Below are 21,675 nucleotides of genomic sequence, written 5' to 3' on the forward strand. Positions count from 1 at the left end.
TGAGGTTGGATATTTCTAGTTTGTCTTAAAGAAATAACAGATTAAATTTATAACGTTTATCCTACATACAGATACATATTATGCAACAACATCTATTCTTTACATTGACTACTGTTGGTATAATCTACAGCACCCACTGCTTTATAGGCCCACTCTGACTACAGTTGCATGTATTATTGGTATGTAGGATTTTTTGCTACAGTTCTGTTCACACTTGAGCTATACTGTTTCCATTTGGGTCCCGGTAATTTTAATTACAAGACTACAGTGCTATTTTTACTGTCAAAAATACAGAAACCCAACAGCAATCAGATAGACTCCATTATGTCAATGGGATCTGTCAGGTCTCATTGGGATCCATTAGAAAACAGATCCATCATAGCTGTCAAGGCTCCAGGATGGAAGCTGTGAAGGAAACCTAAACCTGCAGCAGCAGAGGACTATGCCACATACTTATTGAATCAGGCTGTCCCACCTGTAGCTTTGTTGTCAAGTTGAAGTTAAAAGCAAATTGATGGTGTCGGAATTGATCAGCATATATTTTGTGACTCCGTACAAAGCAAAGGAAGAGTCTACCATGCGTCAGCTGTCCAACCATGGATGCCACATGCCAACACATCCAAAATCATTTTGTAGCCCTAGCTTTAGTCTGTAAATTATGACCTGATTCCAATTCATCATAGCATGACAGTAGTACCTTTGTCCCAGTGCTCCTTCTTTCACTAACATAATAATATGCCCGAATAGGTTTCTGTCTGGTACAAGATCAACATGCTCATCTCCTGCTGCCATAAATGTTCTGAAGGAAGAATGTGATATGGCACAAAATACTGTAAAAGCACGGCAGAAGAACACTGATACTATATATGTTGGAAAGACTATAGATGGCACAAAAAAAAACCTGACTTGTGAATTCTAAACCAAATGAAGTTCAACCTTTCACTTCAAGTAGAAAAGTGTAGAATAAATATTTTTTGAGACATATGAAAATATAAACTCCAATCCAATTGGAAAAGACAGTCATGTTTGGAAGAGGAAGAGGACTGCAAGTAACAAATCCATTGAGAAAGCCTGAAGTTTCAAATAGTAGACTGGACATTTTGAAGTAACACTTTTTGTGTGGTCACCAGAAGTCAACATTAATCTTTACGTAGTTAACAGCCATTATAAAAATGGCTGTCCTGATATACTGTAATATATCGGTTAGGTACTGAGCCTGCCAAAAGATTTATTGGGGCAGGTTTACTAATACTGTCTACATTTTAGACAGCGTAAACGCAGACAAGGTAGTCAGAAACTGCGCCAAATTTATCAAACTGGTGCAGCTGTATAAGTTTGGCGCATCTAGTTAGACATCTATGCCAGGTTTATGCGACAAAATATTAGCACATAGTGTCGCATGTTAAGCCATGCCCTTTCTGATAGACCATATCCTTTTTGGTTTTTCAAATGTGTCAAAAAAGTGTATATGTGGTGAACAGCATGTACGCTAGAATTCTGGCACATTTTAAATAGTACATCTAAATAGTAAATAGGAAATCTTCTGAGTTCTTATTTCATGTTAGGAATAGAAAGAGATTATTGTATTTTAGAGCACTACACATGACTCATTATGTAGTTATAATCTATTCCATAAACAAACACCTGTAAAAATTGTTTTTGTTTTGTTTTGTTTTTTTACAAGAGTTTACATTAAAGGAGTATTAGGAGACCTCTTTATAACCTAAAATTGCCTAAACAGTATTTTACATTGTGAATGAAAGCCTTTTATTGATATTAAAGTCATGCTCCCCAACCAGTGGTTTAGTAGCCACGTGTGGCTCCTTGTCTGTGCTGTTACATTACACTGGCTCAACTTAGGATGTGCCCAGCATCCTACCCTCGTATCAGCCTGCGTTTTCCGACCTTTGCTTTCCTAAGCAATGAAGTCTATTTGGTTTCTACAGTCTGCAAAGGTGTTTTGCTTTTGCTTCTATTGTATCTGATGCGCATTATATGACCACATCTACTAGTCTGCTGCCTGCACTGACCTAAGCCTATCTACCGCTCAAGACCTACAAAAGGTTGTGTACCATTTTATTAGAGACAGCCATATAGTAGCGCGTTGGACCTCCTTAGAACCTCAGCAATTCGTAATAGCATAGAATTCATTAGGTCTTGACATCGTTCTGCAGGAACGTTGGCCCCCGCGGACAGGATAGCTTTTTGCAGTTGCCGATAATGTGTCCTCCTGTCATAGGGTATACAGCTGCCATGAATGTATTAACTTGGGTAGCTACAATGCTTAGGTAAGCCCTACTGTTCAAACATCCATCCACAGATCTCAGAGGACTGCTTGGCCCAAATTCTGACCCTCTCATCAGCATGGTGCCACAGAAATCTGGATTCATCTGAGTAGGCGATATTTTTTCACTGCTCATTAATCCAATTTTTGCTCTCTTTTACCTAGTGAAGTCCTGCTTTTCTGTCTCCCATAGTCAGCAAATGCACTTGAACTGGTCATCTGCTCTTGTAGCCCATCTGAGTTACGGAGCAGCGATTTATGCCTTCGGAAAAATTAGTTGGAGCACCGCCTGTTCGTCAGAATGATTCTTGAATTTCCCCTCTGACCTCTTTCGTCTACAAGTTGTTTACGTCCTCTTTTGCTTTTAGTACACTTTCAATACTGTTGCATGAGAGATCCCCGCAAGATTATCAGCTTTTTAAATATAGGCCCTGGCATGTCTAGCACCAATGACTATGCCTCGTTCAAAGTCGCTCAAGTTGCTTAGTTCTCTCAATTTAATGTGAATTCACACTAAAACTGATCCAAGGAAAATGTGCTCCCTTCATTTTATGCGTCACTCCAGGGGTCACACGTCTAATTTCCATGGGAAACTCCAATCATGAAAGGGCAGGTGTCTCTAATAAAGTTTCAATTTGGACCGCCGGCATCCCCCTCTTATCAGCAGCGGCGACTGCAGTGCAGAAGCGTCCCCCTTCCCTGCGACGGCATGCTTTGCTCTCTGTTCTCTCTCCCCGGCTGTCCCATAGGGTGCGCACACCAGTAAAATTATCCCCAACCTATCCCTGAGCACCCTGGCCCTTAAAAGAAATCCTGCCCCTTTCCTCAGTGCCAGAGCAATGTTGTGTCTTCCCAGTGTTTGTCCGGCAAATGGTTCCCTGGCTGTATCCAGTATCTGTGTCCGTGCCAAATCAAGTGTCTGAGACGACTGCACTATCTGTGTCTGGTATCCTTGCCAAGTCCATTGTCTGAGACGTTCAAGTCCAGTAGTACGGCACAAGCCGGCTTCTAATAGTCCTTCACTAGCTTGCTTCTGATTACCCGGCACAAGCCAGCAATCCAGGTACTCTCGCCCTAGTGACTGTTATTGACATTTTGTTTAACCAGCTGATACTCCGCTACGGCGGAGCGGCCCAGTGGATCCACGTAACCCATAGCCGTGATACCTCTCCTGTGCACATTCCTGGAGGTTTTGTAGTGTGCCGAAAACAAGTAAGAACACTGTGCAATGATGGCTACACAGTCATAATGCCACAGCTTCTATAGAATAGTTTATTAGCTATTAGATTAGGGAATCAACCCATCTGCGTCATCCATCGCCCTCTGATGTAACAGGACAATTTTAATGGAACTGAGGGCCTATGAGTGGGAGGACTAAGACATGAGCAAAGAATAAAATAAAGAACTTTGGCCAACTTTAATATCTTTGGGTTAGGCGATCTAATTAACTGCATTTATATCTGTACTGTCCCCTATATTAATTAATACATTTAACTAGTAAGCGTACCCATTTGTTGTTAATTGTTTCGTTTCATTATGTATTATTGATGAGTTCAGATGAGGACTGATTTCTCTTGAGACTACTTGATAAATCTGTTGAACAATCTTGTCGAAGACACTAAATTACATTGTGACACCAAAAAAAACCCCGAAAACATAGTGCTTATTTTACAGTACTTTATTCCTACGAGACCAGGTTAGACAGATCCATGAGTTTGTATGTTTTTTTAAAACAGTATCGACTACATTATTCTCCCTGTTCTCCTATCTTGTAAAATGAGTTTTAGTAAAACAATCTAACTGAAGGACAATGATTCTAAAATATCACTTTTCTTATGGAAAATCAAAACATCAAAGATTTACCTGCCAAAAAAGAAATGATCGGTGGGGGTCCGACACCCCGATCCCACACCGATCAGCTTCTCCGGCTGCCTCCGGGCATCGGATGTCCATGCCGGAAGCAGATGACGCCGGTCACAGAATAGCGGCCAAGCTGGAGTACTGCATTTCTGCAGCACGAACGCTATGCAGTGTATGGAGCCATCTGCTTCCGGCTCCGAACTCTGCATACCAAGGGTAATATACGGTGCTCTCTACTAACATTTATAGCATATTGATAAAATACTTCATAAATATATGGGTTGGTAGGGTCCAACTTCTGAAATCCCCCTCTGTTTATTAAAACAAAGGGACTGAGGTCATCAGAACAATTTTTGTGTTGCTGGAAAATCATTTTTGAAAGAATTTAATGGAAATAATGGGCAAAATTTCCTTCTTGATTCATTGTCATCCCACAAATCTAGGTTTATAAAAAATCACCCTATAATGTACCTGAAATTGATTTTTAAGTTTGCTTAATATAGATGGGCAGGTATCTCACCAATACAGATTGCTGGTATGCCCATCTCTGGACCATCTGAACCACTATAAGTAAAGGAGAAGCGTATTGGCACTTTAAGACTTACAACCTTTGATCCCCCCATGTGTACAGTCTAAACAAATAAAAAATCAGATATTAATATTTTAGAATCAGTAAGCTTTTGTTTTTAAGCTATTTGTATTGTTACTGCGTTAGAATTTTTACTAGAGTATAAATGTATATCAAACATTTCAGTAGGAAACATGCATATATTTTCCATATTGAGTAATGTCCCTAAAATTTTTTATATATTCCAAGCGTCTTAATAATATTTCTTTAAATTAGCTTTGTATGCTTTGGAGTTTTCACAATCATATTAGAAAAGGCAAGAGGGAGACTTCCCATACACACTTCAAAATTGCCTGTAAAATAAAACAAGATTCTGCAAGTTTTTTATTACACACCTGAGATCACTCTTGCTGCCCTCCGTCTGGGCCACATAAGAGTACATTTGTTTAGTGATTCATAAGCACAAAGTTTTAATGTATGAAAGAAAACAATTAGATCTTTCTTTAATAACTCACAGTAAGCTTAAGGGTATGTTCACACGATAGCAGGCATTTACGGCTGAAATGACAGACTGTTTTCAGAAGAAAACAGCTGCGTCGTTTCAGCCGTAAATGCTCCTCCTCGTAATATACGAGGCGTCTGTGACGCTCGTATATCTTGAGCTGCTCTTCATTGAGTTCAATGAAGAACGGCTCAAATTACGTTGCAAAGAAGTGTCCTGCACTTCTTTGCCGAGGAAGTCAATTTACGCGTCGTCGTTTGACAGCTGTCAAACGACGACGCGTAAATGACAGGTCGTCTGCACAGTACGTCGGCAAACCCATTCAAATGAATGGGCAGATGTTTGCCGACGTATTGTAGCCCTATTTTCAGACGTAAAACGAGGCATAATACGCCTCGTTTACGTCAGAAAATAGGTCGTGTGAACCCAGCCTTAGTGTTGTACAAGCGACGCGTAAACTGTGGATAGCCTGGGAGACCCCATCTAAAAGACCCATATTTAAGATTTAATAGGGCACATTTGTACCCCCCAAATTTAATTTTTTATTGTTACATATGTCTATAACTCTACAGCATCCCACAATCTTTAAAACTATAGTTGGTATCTCCATTCTATAAAAAAAATTGTGAGAAAAAAAAAGGGACAAACTTTAAATGTCGTCTTCTTATAAGTATGTGATATAGTCAACACATAAACAGCTTGTGAAGTCAACGGAATTACTATTGATACTGGTGTAGGATACCAAATGTCTAACTCAAGTCTAAACAAAGCCCAGGAGCCAGATAGCCTGTGTTCTTAATATCAAGAAATTCTTATTACCTGGCCACTAAACTGGAAAAACTGGTCCTTGGCGTTGTCTAACTGGCTTCTAAAATATATTTCCCATTCCTGGCCTATCTACATAAAATGTAACTATATCACACAAAACCCTCTAGGACCCCCAGTGATCAGATGTAATCCGTGGGGAAACCTAAAACACGTGTTCAATTCCCCTGCAGCACTACCACAGTAGAAATAAAGCATTACATGGAGCTTATTGATATCAATGTGCTGTAATGCACGGAGATATTCTTTGCAGTTACTCTCTGCTCTTGCTAATTGATCGAGGTCCTGAATAAGGGGCTCCCCTTTATTAACTGATTATGCCCTAATATGGTATTTAATAATAGGTATTCTATCACTATAACAAGACTCACACAGAGTTGTTATATAATGTGGATCCTAACAGGAGTGGAGAAAGTCTAACCAATTAGGAACTTTCTCTTATTAAGAAATAGGTAATTATCTTAATTTTGACCTTTTTTCTCAAAGGTTGTGTACCCTTGTAAGTCAGTATGAAATATTTTCCTATGCCTGCCCAATGATTGGTACCTATCAGGTCCCATTAATACCCAACTAAAGGAATTTTTATAGATAGATAGACAGACAGATAGATAGATAGATAGATAGATAGATAGATAGATAGATAGATAGATAGATAGATAGATAGATAGATAGATAGATAGATAGATAGATAGATATGGGGATTTGTTAATTTCTTCTTGATATATGCAATTGCTGAGGAATCCACATATATCATTACTAGACACACACATGTAAAAATTGCAGGAATAAATGTAGCACCAACTTTTTCTTTGTTTAAATAATTAAATCATTAGCAGTGGTGGCAAATTAATCCCACAATTAAATCAGTTTCACTCCACTCATTAGAATGAAGCAAAGCTGCTTATTGTTAAAATAAATGCTTGCTTTGTCTTTTTAGTCACAATTGTACAGCAACCATTGGGAATTTCTTAATCTTCTATTGATGAAAAATAAAAAAGATTTCTACTGATGGCTTCTGGCAGGTGTGGCGGCATATAATACTTAAGCAGATGGACACATTAAAATAAGTGATATCATCACTGCCGGTATGATGGCAGTACCTCAGGCAGAACATTTTCTATAAAGATGTCACCACTTCATGCATCAGTTTTTCAATTTTTTGGTGATGTGCATGGAAAACACAAAAGCCCTGTACATTTTCCCAGGCTTTCTGTTACAATAGTGACTAAGCACATTGAAGGTTAAAGAGTTTCATTTCATGTTTGTCACTTCTCTAGCAAATCTGTGATTTGTTTTGGTGAACAAAGGCTGAGACGAAACTTGACAGATATCCACTGGGGATGCAATTGAGACCACTAAGCCCCAGTGCTTTGTGAAGAAAGTTTGATTAAGGATGGAAATGACAAGAAATTGTGAGACAGTTTGTGTATACTTTCCACTTATGTACAAGTCCACAATCATATGTATGGAATTTTATTTGATTGGATGAATATTCGCTTTTGTCAAAAATTTTAAAAATAGGCAAAAATACACTGACAAAATATTCTTAAAGGAAAGATGTGTTCCTCTTAAGTAGCACTTAGGCCAATCTAAAATTGACCTGGTTGATAAAACTAAGCTGTAATAATTCTTTTTGGATTAAAACCTGTAATCAGAAAAAGTTGGATGGGAATGTAAAAATGGCAACGTTAGAAATCTGTGACCCTTTATTATACAATATCTCAGCCGGGCCTGCACGTTTATGGTGGAGTTAAGTGTAATAGCCCTCAGCCAAACAAGCATTGAATGTGTATTGCCAGCTTTACTCCATCACTTTAACTTTGCTCTAATTTTTATGTGGTTGTAAATTTTTGGGTTTCGGTCAGTAAAAATCTTTTCTATGTCTAAGAATATTTGTCATGCCTGCCTAAATTGTATCTTTTTGTTACTACTGACCATCATCATTACAGTCCTGACTGATCAAGATTTTTTTATTCGAAACGTTACATCTGAATGACATTTACTATCATCCGAACAACTTTCCCATTGGAAAATCATTCAAATGTTAACAAAATACATTTTCATGTTCAATCCGTGTATCTACCTTTAGGCCCAGTGCAAACTTTACATCAATAAGTCAATATTTTTTTTAAATCCTCCTAACACTTCCAGTTTTACTTCTTCTTCACTTCTGCATTTGGCTATTAAATAATCAGAATAAACTGCCGTGTGTGAACAAGGCCTTATACTGGGAATGCTGACATAAAACCCAGGGCCTTATCCTGTAAATTCTCCATTCTATTTTGTTCTTATTAAGCCAAAACGCGTTTCATGGATGACTAGAGTGGCGCTCTAAATAAATGTTCTCTCCCCTCACTGTAATCTTGCGTGACACTCCTATTTATTTGATTTACAAATCAGTATTAAGAAATACATTGTTTTAATAAGATAAGACAGAGGAATACATCATTATGCATTTTGTAACTAATCTGCTATTTGCCTTCTCCCATGAGAAACTATGCAATTTATTTAGCAGTTCATTAGGCCCAGCAGCAATATCTATACATGGTACACACACACTGATCCATTTTGTTTGGTAACAGATTGTGGATGAAAGGAAACCATTCATTTATTACTTGCTTGCTATAATTACTACGCCACTAATTACGGCAAATCACTGACATGCCAGTTGAATGAGTGTTACAGCAACGTACAACAATACAACCTGAAAAAATACTTTTTTTTTTTTTTTTTACGTGAACGCAGTATATTTCTATTGGGAGTTTTTGGTTAGCCTATTAGATTTTGAATTGTGTTTATCATTGCTAAACGCTTTTCTATTATTTTATATTGCAGTACGACGGTGATAACATGTACATGAGTATGACAGAGCCAAACCAGGACTACGTGCCAGCGAGCCAGGTGGGTTAATTAATCTTCTATGCCTTGTTTCAAATTGTAATTAAACAAATTCAAAGAGCTGCATTGCAAATGAGTGGCACTATCCATAACTGCCGCAATCAGGAATTATCATAATTTATCAACAAAGCATTTAAGCCTTTTTTGCCACTTAATGAGATGGGGCTGATAAAAAAAAAATACAACACGCGCTAGTGTTTGCTGAGAAATATTACCTTGTTCCCTCTCCAGTGTGTAAGCAGCTGTTTTACCAGCATGATCCTTCTTAAACAGTTGTTTTTACCTTTAGGAATAAACTCTTTACAGGTGCCGCTTATTTGGATTTGTAACTGCAGACGAGTTAATCATTTTAAGCTGCTCATGTCACTGAATGTTTTAATTAGAAATGAGGAACAAGCTGAGATCCAGCACATATTTCATGGTTAAAGTTTTTATCTGGAATTTATTGGCATGAAAACAGAACAGCGGGATGCACATTACAAATTACGCGGTAACAAAATAAAAATGTTTTAAGGAGAAATGATGTACTAATAGATCAGCAGAGGCATTTTGAAGGAGGTCGTGTCTGTACTCTTGGCAGCATTTGAGATCTTGTTCGCACAGGCGTATTTGTGTTACTGAGAGACAAACCAATATTACAAAAAAGAGGGTGGGAAAAAAAAGAATGTTAAAGAGGACTTGTCACTGGGTCATATATGTTGAACTGACCTGAATTGCGCTGTCTTTATAATTTCAGCTATTTTTTTTTTCTGGACCCCCGTTCTATAGATATGGCTCACTGTTGTGTTGGCTCCCTATATACTAATTTGTTGTAGTTAGCCAACAGGGTGGAGCTAGCTTCCCTGCCTCTGATGCTGACCAATCAGCACGAGGCAGCATGTGGGTAGTTCAAGCCCTGTTGACTAACTACAGCAAATTAGCAACAGTGGGCCATATCTCTGGAATGGGGGTCTAGGAAAAAAAACTGTGATGGAATCAGCGAGACAGCGCTATTCAGGTCAGTAAACCAGTTAAACATATCTTATATGACCTAGTGACAGGTTATCTTTAAAGGCTATGACCCTTTGAATGGCATTTTTATTTTATAAAAGATCACTGTGATTGGTGCAACTTTATAAATAGTTTTTATTAAAAATTATTTTAACTTTTTTAAATACAGCTGCTCTGGATTGATGGGTTCAGTGAAAGCGGGTCCTGCGTGTCTCTGAACCCATCCTGTATCACGCAGGATTCAGCTGTAATCTATCACATCTAAGTTATAAACAGACACGCAGGACCCACCGACACTGAACCTGTCAGGTCCTCGGGACTGACAGATTCAGTGTAAAGTGAACGATACAGCTGTTCTGTATAGAGAGTACTGAACAGCTGTTGCTCCAAAAGTAAATAGATTTTTTTTTAATAAAGACTAATTACAAAGTTACACTAAACACACTGACTAAACTATTTATTTAAAAAAAATAAAATAAAATGCCCTCAAAGGTGTTCATAGCATTTACGGCTCCCTCACACGAGCGAATGATCGGACGAACGAGTGCTTGTATATACAATTTTTCCGAAACACTGATCTGTGTAAACATGGCAGCAATCGGCAGATAAACAAGCAAATGTTCAATCGGTGGCTGATCGGATCTTTTATGTCACCATAAAAATGATTGTTTGTAGGCAGCACATTTCCATGTGTAAACAGGGGATGTGCTGCCGACAATATAAAAACCATATGGGGACGGACGATCACTGTAACAATCGTTCGGCACCATAAAGCCAAGATTATTTACCCATGTAAAAGTAATCTGCCCGGTTAAAACAACCCTTAGCCTTGCTTGTTCTTTCCATGACCGGAACCTATAAGGGAAAAAAACTTGAAAAAGGCTCCAGAGGCGCCTGGCAGACCCCATTGAATCACTGACTGATAATGGGGTCCATTGGGGTTCTGTCATGGTGTCAGTAGTTTTGTCAGCAAGAATAGTGCTTCATGCTGTCAAATGTGATAGAATTGTCTCGACGGCAGTGTCAACAGGGTCGTAATTTAAATTTGTAATTCCCTAGTATCTTTTTTATTTATGTTTTGCAAAATACTGCAATAGCCAAAAACCCCACAAATGTACTAACTTGGACTAATAAATGAATCATCCAGTAGGAATCCTCTTATTCAATAAAAGTCCAGTTTCATACCTTCCTTTCAGCTGAAAATTTGCAGCTCCTGATCTTATTTTGCCATTTAAATGAGCTCTTACGGGGTAAAAGTCTGGTAAAGCATGGCTTGTATACTATAAAGGAAACATGGGATTTAACTTAAGACAATATTCCATATATAACATTTTCATACCTTATAATGCAAATAGCGGATCTTCACTCCAACAGCATGGCTTCCAGCATTTGGGAAAAACACCTTTCTGAGCGACGAAGAACTAAGTTTGGGAGTTCACATGACACAAAATATTCTTTTTTAAATGTGAGTGATAAAAAAAAAGCCTAATGTGGTCACAACCAAAATGTTGTGAGAAAAAATAATTCACCTCTACAGTCTAGGACTACCGATAGAGCGCTCCCAATTACTAAGACAATTAAGAATCTGCCAACTGCAGGTAGGCATAGGCACATCAATGGGGGCTGGCATGGGCGACTTAATGGGCAATTGCCTATCCTGATCCTTCATGCCTCTGTATACTAACATTGTGAACATACAGCCAGTTGTTTAATATTATGTACCCCTTTCTTCTGCTTGCCCAGTATGCCAACCGCTGCTGGCCTGCTACCGTTACCCATACATATACCATGCTGAGCTGTAAACATTTGCAGATGGGTAAATAAAGATGTTCGCTGTAGTTTATCTAGTCATAAATGGCTCCATTGTCCGCTATTCATCCACATTATATCTATTTTGAAAGTTATTTATATATATTATGATAAACTATACTTGTGCTGATCAGTTTTTCCTTACTGAAAAATATGTAATATAACCTCATTGTATCGATCACTAAAATGACATGTTTGCGAAAGGTCTTGCTAGGATTGTTGTTTATATTAACACGTTATACAGTATATAGATTTTTTTTTTCATTTTCTCATTATTTTATCTGATATGAAGCATATGTAACATTATTTTTAATCAAACATTTAATCTATGATAGTATTTCACTGTGATTCTTACTGTATATGTTTCCATAGGGAAATACTAAGAAAACGGAGGATGCAATGTTTTTCATCATTATATAACACTTCTAAATAAATACAGGTTATAGGTGGCACATTCTGCCAGTTGAAAGACTTTGAAAGCCCAAATCACTGCAGTCACTGCATACACATAGTATAATTAGTATTGCATGCTTTTTGAGAATATAACCACCCCAAGTATTCTACATTCTTTGTTAGTTCTAGGGACATAGCTATAATGAGTGTGGGGGTTGCAGTCTCACCCCGGCCCTTGGGCCTGAGAAAGCCATAGGCCCCTGTGCCACATAAGAACACACTAGTATTATAAATAGAACATGGTAGATGAGGGACCCTGTTACAGATTTTGCTCTTGGGCCCAGGTGCCCTAAATTAAGTTTTTGGTTGGTTCAGGTTGCCTAGCAACCACTTGGTTGTACCTCTGGTTGTACATGTACGGAAGTGGTCAGGAAAGCAGTTCTATTGATTATAACCCTTCCTGCCAGTTTATCTTACTCAGCCAAATTGCACCCCTTCTGGCAGCCTCCAGTACAGGCCTTATAAACATGTCATATGTCAGCGTCCACATGCACTGTGTTACATTTAATACAGAATGTGTGGAGCGTGCCAGGTGACTTTTTATCCGGCTACCTGGTGGACTACCAGAAGAAGTGACCGCTCAGGCCAAGTGAAAGAGTAACTTTATGGGAAATTTAAAAAGAAAGAAACTGCAAGCTGAAGAATGTAAGAATTAGGGGCAGAGCGAGAACTAGGGGTCTTGGGAAGGCTCAGATTGCAGGTTTTCACCAGTAGACACTTTAAGGCCATGTCTGCCACTGTCATTCCTGTTACTATAGTAAAATGCATCAAACAAATAATTGAATAGTAATTATGTAGATCTGTGCTGGTATTACTAGAAGTGCAGATTATATTTTTACCTAAAAAAGTCAAAAAGTGGAATGAAGAAAAACATTTTAATACTTGTATTTTTTTTCTTTGCAACTGGCTGCCTATCCGTAAGAATATTTATTGCCACTTGTATATGCATAGTGGAAATCTTGTTTCACATTGCCCATGACTATTTTAGCATTTCCAGTTTATTTGCAACATATGTGTGTATTACATTTGCATACAATTATCCAGTTTGGGTAATAATAGAATATATTTGCATACATATGGCTTTTCCAGAAACCTGGCTCAGACACAGCAAACATAAATGTGGCCACTTGATTTCCATTAGTGTGGGTTAACACTTGTAAATGAAATGAAGTTTTGCTATTTATTGTAGAAAATTTGTACTAGATCTATATTGTGATTATTTTAAAACATTTCTACCTTAAAGAGGCTCTGTCACCAGATTTTGCAACCCCTATCTCCTATTGCAGCAGATCGGCGCTGCAATGTAGATTAGAGTAACGTTTTGTTTTTTTAAAAACGAGCATTTTTGGCCAAGTTATGACAATTTTTATATTTATGCAAATGAGGCTTTCTAAAGTACAACTGGACGTGTTTAACGTTAAAGTACAACTGGGCGTGTATTGTGTATGTACATCTGGGCGTTTTTACTTATTTTACTAGCTGGGCGTTGTGAATGGAAGTGTATGATGGTGACGAATCAGCATCATCCACTTCTCTTCGTTAACACCCAGCTTCTGGCAGTGCACAGACACACAGCGTGTTCTCGAGAGATCACGCTGTGACGTCACTTCCTGCCCCAGGTCCTGCATAGTGTCGAACGAGCGAGGACACATCGGCACCAGAGGCTACATTTGATTCTGCAGCAGCATCGGTGTTTGCAGGTAAGTCGATGTAGCTACTTACCTGCAAATGCTGATGCTGATGCTGAATCAACTGTAGCCTCTGGTGCCGATGTGTCCTCGCTCGTCCGACACGATGCAGGACCTGGGGCAGGAAGTGAGTGACGTCACAGCGTGATCTCTCGAGAACACGCTGTGTATCTGTGCACTGCCAGAAGCTGGGCGTTGTGAAGAGAAGTGGATGATGCTGATTCGTCAGCATCATACACTTCTATTCACAACGCCCAGCTAGTAAAACAAGTAAAAACGCCCACATGTACATACACAATACACGCCCAGTTGTACTTTAACTTTAAACACGCCCAGTTGTACTTTAGAAATCCTCATTTGCATAAATATAAAAATGGTCATAACTTGGCCAAAAATGCTCGTTTAAAAAAAAACAAAAAACGTTACTCTTATCTACATTGCAGCGCTGACCTGCTGCAATAGGAGATAGGGGTTGCAAAATCTGGTGACAGAGCCTCTTTAACAAAATGGTAAGTTTTAGTGAATGTTTTACATAACTGTATTGGATAGGGAGAACAAGTTATTTTAATTAACTACAACTCCAATTCTAATCTTTATCTGCCACTGTACATAAAACTGTGCACACATTGCATATTATTAACCCTAAAGTAGGACTGTAACTATGGACTGTTCATTAATAAACAGCCACAGCAGTCCATATCTACATCGGTCTACTCATCAATTGATCTATCTATCTATCTATCTATCTATCTATCTATCTATCTATCTATCTATCTATCTATCTATCTATCTATCTATCTATCTATCTATCTATCTATCTATCTGTCTGTCTGTCTGTCTGTCTGTCTAAAACTGCACTGTTCTGGGTGAATAAAGTATCACTTGTTTACTGAAATCACATGGAGTGCTGCCTTCCTTTTGAGAGTTATCTAGAGTAGAAGCTATTACATCGGGAGTCCGGTTGGGGCTTTCATAATCTTTGACGGCAAGAATAGCAGACTTCATAAGTGAATGTGGTTCGTTGGTCAGGATTCGGACATATTACTCGACGGATACATTTCAGCATCATGGCTCTGGCAACACACTATGACATTGTCCAATCAGTGCTCACAGTGTCAGACTGTGTAGTGACACAACCTATTGACAACGGTAATGCTAACACCCACATATGGCTACATCAATTTATGGCACTTGGAATGTGGCAATTCAAAAACAAATTATTCTTGTTTAAAAGTGTTTTTATTGTGCAAAAGTAGTAAGACATAAAAAAAAACTAAACATATTTTGTATCACTTTAATTTTACTGGCCAATAGAATAAAAGTAACACTACAGTGTAAATCCTAAATGCAAAAATCAATGACGGAATTTCTCTTTATTTCCCATTGCCCCCCAAATTTTTTTAATAAAACTTAGTCAATAAAGCCCTCAGATAACTATGTTGACGCAAAAAGAAAAAAGCTTTCATCTGTTGTTTTTTGCATTTTTTTGGACGGCATTCTCCATGTCAAATTAATTGTTTTTATTTTTTTGTGGCTATACCATATACTGTATATATGTGTTTGTTTTTTTTATTTTGTTACACTTTTACAAAATAAAGCCATTTTCTATGGAAAAAAAAAACTTACGTTGAGGTTTTTGTCTAATAAATTAAAAAATGTTCTTCAGTAATACATTTTTTATTTCCACTAGGGGAGTTCACAAAGTGATTGTTTGATAATTTCTATAATGCTATGGTCTACTTAGTAGACCAAAGTATTATTATTACCTGTCAGTGTAAAACTGAGTGTCTATTAGAATGTGCCTCTGACATGGCATGATAGACACACACAGCCATGGCAGACCTGGGGGCCTTTGTTAGGCTCCCGGCTGCCATGACAAACCATCGGTGGCCCAATCCCTCTGTCGAACCACTTAATTGCAGCGGACCCTATTGACCAAAGCATTTAAGGGGTCAAATTTCCGAGAATGTAGTTATCTCAGATCCCGGCCGTTAGAGCAGGAGCCCAGCTGTCAGTCACAGCCGAGCTCCCACAGCAATCACATGGTCACAGCTCTCATGTCTGCGCAATCAGAATGACATACATGTATTGCATTCTGCGGCAACAATCCCCTGTAGATAACATATATGGACATCATTTTGCGTTAAGGGGTTAATTAGTTTTACGTTTGTAGAAGAGAAATAATGTGTTTGTTCTTTTTTTTTTTTTTTTAAATGTTGTGCTATCTATTTTTAATTTGTAAAAACTTTTCTTTGGGGCATCCATATTAAAGATACACATTACCTACCTTGTCTGTATATATATTGCAGCAGTGTGTGTGTGTGTGTGTGTGTGTGTGTGTGCTTTTTGGCAGCAATAAATGTTTGTCAAAGAAATGACAATAGACTACAACAGTCTCCAGGAAGGGATGAAGTACAACCCCCTCCTGCAGAGCCCATAGAGGTGTATACAGAGCCTTATCTGTGTGTCTAGTGTTACTCTCCTGCCTTATCTAGGCCTGCAGCTGTACAATAGAGCTGTCATTAAATCCATTGCTCTCTTGATCTGTCCCAATCTACACAGTAAAGCTGAAAAGTGAGCCGCAGGAAATATCAGATTATTATCATATCAGATAAATATCATATTACGTCTGCTCTAGAAAGCAGTGTGAAAAATGATATATTTAAAAACATTTTTATAATAAAAACGGGATTTCAATAATATGTCTTTTTATTCTTATTAAATTTCAATATTATTTGCATAAAATAGGATCATAACTGCAAGTAAAGGGTCACTTTATTTCTATATATGCTTGCTTACAGAATTAGAATACTGTACATCTATGTATATCTATGTACGTATGATTTTCACATGTACAATTGTAAATTAAAGAAATAGTGCAACCAGAATCCTTGACATCATTGCTCGGGAACCAAATTTTGATGAATTTATTTTATTTTATTGTAATTTCTTTTTACAAAGAATATAGTTACAATCCATTCCATTGTATCCCATTTGCCCAGTAGTAGTAGTACAAATAGGTGAAACTGTTCATAAATTTATAATGTATACATCAGTACTCTTGGCTTGAAAGAACAGCAGCATACAGTGATTGTTTTTTTGTGGTCTGAGGGTGTGTCTGGTGCCGATATTTATCGAAGACAGTATGGAGAAAGTGTTTTGTCGCAAGAAGTGTATATGAACGGATAGAGAAGTTCAAGGAAGGTCACACAAGTGTCAGCTATGAAGAAGGAACCGGTCCACGTACACGACAGATATCACAATTGAGCATGCACGTGAACTGATTCTATTGTGTAGACGAGTATCAGTGAATTATTTCGCAAATCATTTGCAAATCAGCCATGGCTCTGCCTATGCAATAATCCACCTATGCCCATACTGTCGACACTCTCCAAAAACGTTGTTTTGAGGTGTTAAAACATCCTTCCTATAGTCCTGATCTTGCCCCATCGGACTATCACCTGTTTGGTCCCCTGAAAGAAGCCCTACGAGGACGAAGATTCACATCTGATGAAGAGGTGAAGACAGCGGTGCATTCATGGCTCGCAGCTCAGCCTAAAAATTTTTTAATGTGGGAATGCGACAGCTTGTTGACAGATGGACAAAGTGTATTGAAAAGCAGGGAGATTATGTTGAAAAATGATGTATTTGTCTGTTCTGAAAGTTGATTCAAATAAATTCTTCCCGCTAGAGTGCGGATTATTTTGGACTCATCCTCATACATCAATACAGATATTCACTATCAACCTTCCCCCCCCCCTTTCCCCATGGATCCACCGGCACTCTCCCACCTCATCTGTCTATTCAAATTCCTGTAGTAATTATTATTATTATAGTTCCTAAAATTATTCTAAAGAGCCTATTACAAAATAACTTCTGAGGGACTATAAATCTTATGTAGGCATCTTGTCCACCTTTTCCAGAATTTTTTATTCTTTGCAATGTTAAAGGAAGAATAATCAGACCATTCGATTAGCAAAAGGTTTCTCAAAATGTCTTTAATGGTTTTCATTAAACCCTAGGAGGGTTCGGTCCTCGCCATTTGTTCATTATCACTTTTTGTGCTGCCAAACATATCAGATAAGTTATTTTACAGTAACCTTCACGTTATTTCTTCCACATCAAAGTAGAGTTGGAAGAACCATGGTTCCAGCTTCATCTTGGTTCCCGTGTGCATGGGCATGTCCATATCTCTTTCGTGTCCAATTGACTTTGAAAATCTTTTTTCTATGGATAAATATCCACCTTCCTGTTCCAGCTTTGAGTACAGAATAGAGAAAGATACAGGGGCAGATTAACTAATACTATCTAAGTTTTAGACAGCGTAAACTTTGACAAGGCAGTCAGAAAATGTATCAAAGTGGTACGCACTATATAATACATTTGGAGGATCTAGCTTGACATGCTAGACTCTTTTCTCTTCCTTATACCACCAATTAGTTGGCTTAGTTTGAACCCGTTTTTGTGCCAACATTTTGGTGCATTTTTGGCAAACAGTGTTCCATTTTAATGCCACGCCCCATTTTGTTAGATCACGCTCCTTTCCGGCTAAGACACACCCACACCATCGAGCATGTTGAAAAAAAGTGTCTAAAATAGTTAATAATGGCGCACGGCATGTACACTAGAATTCTGGCGCATTTTGAATAGTAAATCTGACCCACTGTCTCCCCTTTCATTTATCAGATCATCAAAAGCTGAGTTCAAGCTACTCATATCTTTAACCAGGCTCTTGATCATGGTTCTAGTTTGCAGAAAGTAAATTAATTTGTATTACAAAATGACATGTTCTCTTTTTAATTTACTTTTACTACAGAAACATATAGATTACCTTGAAGGAAAGGTGAACAATCCAACGCCACTGATTTCATGACCCATATGCTCAATACCATGACTAAATGAGGAGAAGGGAAAGGAAAAGAACATTAATAACATGATGAGAACCATATCAGCTGCGCTCTTATATGGAACATTGTCTCAGTATAATATTTATATAGACACATTTGCAGAGCTGTTAAACCTAATTATTACTTTGTACTATCAGTTCTTTCTAGTCTCACAACCTAATTGTCGTTGTGCAAGTACATAGAGTAGCAAATGCTGTTCTTTTTAATTAGTGGCTTTCATGTAGTCTGGCCTAAAGGGGAATCAGTGCAAAGATGTCTATACAGAGGAAATTAAGTCTGTATAAAATGTTTGATGTAAAACTTGTTGTATTTAAACCAGCATTCTCTGGCTGTGATCTCAATGCTCCCATCACAAATACCAATATTTAACGTTTTATACAGAACCTACAATTAAATCTTGAAATATAGTGCACACATTGTATTCATACTAAGAACGCACAATAATGAATATGCTGCATTGGCTACAACGTTGTACTATTATATGTAACATAATTTAAAAAATTTTAAAATATTTTACTGGTCTAAAGGTCATTGAGAGGCACGTATTATACAATATACAGACAGAAAGTACATGAGTTACATTGTTGGCATACAATTTAACAACAACATTTACAGTCTTCTGGCTATGCAAAACATTACAAAATTAGCCTCCTTATTTATTGTGGCCCCCCATTTCACACAACATTAATCACACAAACTAACTTGCCCTCCAACCCCTATCCTCTAAAACAGTGTCCCCTTTTTTACTATGTTAGCAATAGGTCATACCATAGGTTGTGATGCATTCCACTGGTGATAATGGGCAACCCCTAAAATCCCTATGGCACAGAAAAAGCAGCCTAAATGGGCTTATATATAGTATATACTTTTTTATATATATATATATATATATATATATATATATATATATATATATATATATATATATATATATATATATATATATTTATATATATATATATATATATGTCACCAAAGGTATCCTGCTTGTCAATCTCACTACTTTCAAGAACTAAAGCCCCTATTGCACCGGCCGATTTTGGCCGTTGCAGCGAGTGCCGATCAACGTGACATCGTTGATCGGCGCTTGTTTGCTCCTGTCAGAAGGAGCTGTGTATGGGGACGAGTGGTCATTATTCTGATCGCTCTTCCCCATACATTATTATCATGTTGGCAGCACGTCTCGCTGTTTATACAGTGAGATGTGCTGCCGATAACGACAATCGAGCGCTTGTTTGTTCATCTGCTGATCATTCCCCTGTTTACACAGGGCAATTATCGGCAATGAGCGTTCTAGGAAAGCTTGTCTGCCCGATAATTGCCCAGTGTAAAACCCCCTTAAGTCCTGGCTACAGAGGTGTTTTCTACATAAGTTGTTACAATGTCTGCCTTACAAACTTGTTGTTTACTGACTCTGATCTAACACAACCAGTGCCTTGCAATTTTATTTACCCCATTTGACCTTTTATAATCCCCAGTTTCATTGTTTGATCAATTGGATTGATTTTGAGGGGAAACCCTTTATCTATGCAGAATCTGTACATGTGTAAAATATCATCAATAAGTTCTAATAGGTTATTTGTGAAGCATTTCACAAGAAATAGACTCTAGAGGCAAATTATTGGCTCCAAAGTCAGCTAAAAATAGGTTGTGAACTTTTAGGTTGAGTTATTGTGTCAGAACCCGTGCCCACTGGAGTATCCTCTGGTGATCTGATGGCCTTCTCCAACTCTGCCCAGTTTGATGTTCCTTAGTCAGGGATGTCATAGTTTCAGCCAATCTGTTTTTATTATCTTGGTCCACTATAATTACTTATTTGAGATATTGGATATTATGAACTTATTCCTATTGGCATATCAAAACATGGCCAGGTCAATAAGTTATAAAACCCTACTGTAGTTTAGTGTTTAAAGTTAAACTTTGGTCGATAATAACATTTTAGAAAATGGATCCTACTTGGGTCAGTACACAACCAAAGTCTTCTGTTTTAGGTAATTATCCCTACATGCCTGTTTTCGAAAAGCGGCAGTGGTTGCCAAAACTTGTCCCCCATCCATTAGTACCATGCAGTTATTAACTGCTGACACTCTTATTGAATTATGGGGCAAAAGAAGACCACATGAAGAACTTCTCTGAAAAACTTGCATGTGGAGGATAACTACCTAAAAACAAAAGACTTGGGTATGTTTTTTTACCCTAGTTTGGTCCTATTAGTAAAAATTATATATATACTTTTTTTTTATATGTATCAATCTTCTTATAATAGAAAAAAGCTGAAGGTACCTGTGAAAATATTTCCCCCACATGTATTGACAATTCATAATTATTTTTTTTAATTTCGAATAAGGGACAAGGCTAGGCTTTAGCAATATTTCAACATGAACCGATTATGACAATTATTTACTCCGTCACGCATGGTACAGCAGATATCACCATTTTACAATAAAGAACTTTTTATACAGATGATAGTTTTGATACGTGAACCCCATAGTAATAATGTATGAGTTTTACTTAATTATTCTCATTCTTGGTCCCATGTAATGAAGTTCTTTTTTGTAATGTTGAGCTTTGTTTTCAAGGAATGAAGAGGTTAACTTTCAGCCAGACTCTTCGCCCTGGGACTTACATAGAAAATTGCTAAGTAGCAACATATGGTTCACTACTGTTTCTGTGATGTTGCTGCAAGCAAATAACACAGTACAACTCTTGAAATGATTTTTACAGAAAGCTAACTTTGGAATATTGCCATGAAACTCAACATACAGTGAAAATTAATGATATTTTTGAGACTATCCCAAAGGTCTGCTTGGCACCACATACTGATACCACGGGTTTATATTAGTGGTTACTAAATTCCTTTTGCAAATCTCCTCTGCAGCCCTGTGCGGTAG

At 37.7% G+C, this 21,675-nt stretch overlaps 1 protein-coding gene across 2 annotated transcripts in view; it reads left to right on the forward strand.

Moving 5' to 3' along the window:
* Positions 1-21,675, forward strand: part of TOX (thymocyte selection associated high mobility group box) — a 253,276-nt gene that overhangs the window by 123,193 nt on the left and 108,408 nt on the right. For both annotated transcript variants that reach the window (XM_075828315.1, XM_075828316.1), the window contains one exon: positions 8,875-8,940. In XM_075828315.1, the coding sequence (XP_075684430.1) occupies positions 8,875-8,940 (66 nt within the window). The remainder of the gene's footprint in view (positions 1-8,874; positions 8,941-21,675) is intronic.

This window comes from Rhinoderma darwinii, chromosome 5 (genome assembly GCF_050947455.1).
Source record: "Rhinoderma darwinii isolate aRhiDar2 chromosome 5, aRhiDar2.hap1, whole genome shotgun sequence".
Taxonomy (NCBI): domain Eukaryota; kingdom Metazoa; phylum Chordata; class Amphibia; order Anura; family Rhinodermatidae; genus Rhinoderma; species Rhinoderma darwinii.